This window comes from Lipotes vexillifer, unplaced genomic scaffold, assembly GCF_000442215.2.
Source record: "Lipotes vexillifer unplaced genomic scaffold, Lipotes_vexillifer_v1.1 scaffold207, whole genome shotgun sequence".
NCBI lineage: Eukaryota > Metazoa > Chordata > Mammalia > Artiodactyla > Lipotidae > Lipotes > Lipotes vexillifer.
The window spans coordinates 373,067-377,213 of NW_006784469.1; the positions used below are offsets into that span (position 1 = coordinate 373,067).

The 4,147-nt window shown below is 36.5% G+C and overlaps 1 protein-coding gene across 1 annotated transcript in view; it reads left to right on the top strand.

Moving 5' to 3' along the window:
- The window catches only part of DMD (dystrophin), a 1,809,438-nt gene that overhangs the window by 296,060 nt on the left and 1,509,231 nt on the right, over window positions 1–4,147 (top strand). Inside the window, exon 14 of the mRNA XM_007456856.1 lies at window positions 1,934–2,113. Within this exon, the coding sequence (XP_007456918.1) occupies window positions 1,934–2,113 (180 nt within the window). The remainder of the gene's footprint in view (window positions 1–1,933; window positions 2,114–4,147) is intronic.

Here is a 4,147-nt window from a genome sequence, read left to right on the forward strand (position 1 = left end):
CGCTCCGCGGCATGTGGGATCTTCCCGGACCGGGGCAAGAACCCGTATCCCCTGCATCGGCAGGCGGACTCTCAACCACTACGCCACCAGGGAGGCCCCCAATTACTTTTATAGATCATCTAAGAAAATCTTTTTAGGTAACATAAGACTACCCATAAATTTCCAACACAAATGGTTTCCCCTTCTTCAGATTCAGCTTATATATCTTAATTCATATTTTGGTCTATTGCATTCTTTCAGACTTAGAAAAAATAGTGAAAAAACAATTACTGAGGAGAAACTAGAAATTCATTTCAAAACTTGCTTTTATTCCCTACAAACGGCGTCCAGTACGACTGCAATATAAAGAGCACCAGGTGAAATAGATTCTGAGAAAAGGATGAACTAATTGAAGGAGACAATGGAGCAGTCTGCAGTTAAGAGCTATCAATGCAGGTGGCATGCCAAAATGAACTACATAAAGTGTCCTTTGAGCGGAGGGTGGGGGTGGGGTGGGAAGGGGTGTGTGTGTTGATTTCTCTCTGTCTATGACACTTCGGTTCATGAGCAGTTGGGACATCTGTTTCATACTCATTTCTTTGCCATGTGCAATGTTAGTTGTACTTAAATAAATTTGCATTTATTTTGGAATGACAGGTCTCACAGCTTAGTTTATGTTTGTTGTACTTGCTACTGCCAAAAAGAGGGGATTGTAAAGGGGCCATAAAATTATTCTCTCCTTTCTTTCTTCTTACTCTATGTTTACGAATTACATCAGGGACTAGCATTTGGGAGATGGAAATGGGATTTCCCAAAGCATAGGTTGACCTTAATGGATAAAATGAAAGAATAAGCTGCCCTGATCTACTGATTTCACACAAGCCACTTTGTTTATTCATTCTCTGTCAACCAAATGGCATGCGTAACCCTCCATAGCTTCCAGGAACTTTGGAAATATGAATGGTATAAAAATACTTCATAAAACACAAGCATTTAGTAAACAGGCAAAGTGATTCCAAAGGATTTGTGTTATACTCAATTACTTAGTTCTGTTACTTAATGGGCTCTAAAATTAGCTTTAGAAGATAATTACTCAAATAGCTGAAAGTTAATAACAGATGCTAAAAAATGAAAAAGTCAGTAAACTCAATAACAAGGTTTTTGTATCCAAATAATGAAAAGAATGTAAAAACCATAGAAATAAATAATATTGCAAATTTATTCAGATAATCACAGCATTTCAGATTGGGAAGGCCCCTTAGCCATGCTCATCTTCTCAATTCACCATCTTTTCTTCAGTACTCCTGGCATGTGATATTTTATTTGAATTCTACCAGAAATTTTAAAGAAATTCATTAACATCCAAGAGCCATGCCTTTCACTTTAGAAAACCTCCAAATGTTAAAAAGTAATTTCCAGGGCTTCCCTGGTGGCGCAGTGGTTGAGAGTCCGCCTGCCGATGCAGGGGACACGGGTTCTTGCCCCGGTCTGGGAAGATCCCACATGCCACGGAGCGGCTGGGCCCGTGAGCCATGGCCGCTGAGCCTGCGCATCCAGAGCCTGTGCTCCGCAACGGGAGAGGCCACAGCAGTGAGAGGCCCGCGTACCGCAAAAAAAAAAAAAAAAAAAAAGTAATTTCCATATGTTGATCTCTGTTTTGCCTTTTGAAGCAATGCTACATTTTTACTTGGCAGTTCTTCAGAAATGTTTAGGTAGTTCGTAAGTGCCTCAACGAGGTGTTTATTCTACATCTGACTTTTATTTCTCTTCAACGGAACATTATTTGGATTACAATTTTCTACTTATATTTTTATGAACTCTCGATCTTTTGCAGGCACAATTATAATCTTTCCATATCTATACAAATGAGAAAGTGCATGCAAAAGCAAATTGAACTATAGTGTTTCATAAAATGTAACCTAGGCTTAGTCTGTGTTCTTCCTTGTTTTAACAGGTTTTAAAAACCGATCTAGAAAAGAAAAAGCAAACCATGGACAAACTCTGCTCACTCAACCAAGATCTTCTTTCAACACTGAAAAATACATTGGTAGCCCAAAAGATGGAAGCATGGCTGGACAACTTTGCCCAGCGCTGGGATAATTTAGTCCAAAAACTTGAAAAGAGTTCAGCACAGGTTAGTGATAATAATTAACCTACAGTAAATTATCCTTGAGATTTTTGAAATCTGCAATAAGAGAGTGGTACTGTAACCCTGCAAAGGGTGTCACTAGATTAGTCCTTGCTAAGTATTCAGTTGAATAACAACATGGCTCTCTTGGTTGCCTTGACGTTGGAGAATGTGGTAGAAGTGGAGGAGTGAGTGCTAGTGGACTGAACTAGCTACTGCCTTAGAGTGTAATCCCCTCCAATTCAATGGGAATGAGGATCTGAGTGACTCAGAGCAGTCAGACAAAATGCTAGGGAACTGTGTCATCACACTGGAATGATCCCTGGAATGATGAGGGCTATTAATTGACCTCTACATTTTACGTATGAGAAAATGAAGTTTAGGGAGGAAAAGTGAATTGTCCAAGGAAAGTCAGTGATAAGAGCAGGACTAGGGCCCAGGTCCTTTGATTTCACTGAAGACCTCTTAATTAGTGCAAGTGAGTTTATAATCAGTGGATTTTCTGCCATAGACTGTTGATTCATAAAATCATGCAGCTTAGTTATACTAACACATATAGGCTGTAGATAAGGAAAGCATCTATGTTTTACTTGTAGTGTCATGTGTTTTTATGCTAAGAATTGTAAAAGTTTTAATAATTTTTTTTAATGTGATATTTTTAAACTAGAAACTTTTATTATCTGATATGGTTATTAGATGGTGGAATCATGGGCAGTCATTCAGAATATTAACATTATGTTTAATAGTGTTTAATACATTCTGCCATATTGTTTTGCATTATAGAAGCTTTTACTAATTGGTCACAGATCATAGTTCAATGTACCAGGCACACACCTCTATTAAAGCCACATTCAGTAGCTTTAGGCATATATCTCCTCTCTTGTGAGACAGTACAGGGAATTTGTTTTTTGATACTTGGCATCTGATAAGTGGCACTTAGGAAATGTTTGTTGAAAGATGAAGAAATGAAGTTTGAAGTATTGCTTCCAAGAATATAATTTAAGAAAATATGATCAGCCAACATATATGATTTTCAATCACAGTTCAGTCTTTTTTTAAAAACCAAATTCATATTTAAAATTTAAAACTTAGAGTATCAATTGCAGTAATTTCTCTTACAGTCATTGGGCAATAATAAAAATTCTATTGACTATATTTTTGGCAATTACTTGATATAATAGTGATTTTACCACCAGATCATGATTCTTCTTATTATATGTAATCTGGCCTTGGTTACTTTGCATGATCATTGGCATTTGTGTAACAAATATGTGAGACATTAGAAAGTGTTATACTTTTTAAACCATCAGTGATATCATTCCAATATATACCCACTGGTTCCATAGATTATTGGTGCTGTAAAATACTCAGTTACCATGTTAAGAAGCACTGGCATTATTTGATGAAGATATTTTGAAATTTGTCCCTTTAAGGGGATGTATTCACAGAGGTGTAATGGGGTTAACAAAAGGTTGCGTTCTGGTTCACTTGCCCTCTTGGCAGTGGTTTTCCAAACTTGAGTCTGCATAATAGTTACCTGGGAAACTGATTCAAATGCATAGTCCTAGATTTTGTGCTCAGAAAATCTCATTCAGTAGGCTAGTAATCTGCATGCAGCCTTTGATAAAGTCTGCAGAACATATTTTTTTAAAACATTGAATTAGTAAGACAGTGACATATGTGCCAGTCCCCACATTCTGGTGTTCCTCAGTGCTTCCTGAAATGGGAAGAACGGAGACCTTCCTAGCAATATATTGATAGTATTTCCTAGCAGTATATTGCTAGTATTTAAATATGCTCATTCTGTGGAATGAGACTTGTGCATCTCATTAAAATCTTACTTATTTGATTATTTTAGTTGGTTAAAAAATAAAATAGAAACCTTATTTTTTAATGGCTTAAAAGTTATGAGACTACCACCTAGGGCAACTTACTTAACCTCCTATTTTTGAACTTTATGAAATCTGTGATAAAACAGTACTAACTTTGGTTTGTGTAAGTCTTTTTTTTTTTTTTTTTTTTTTTTTTTTTTTTTTTTGT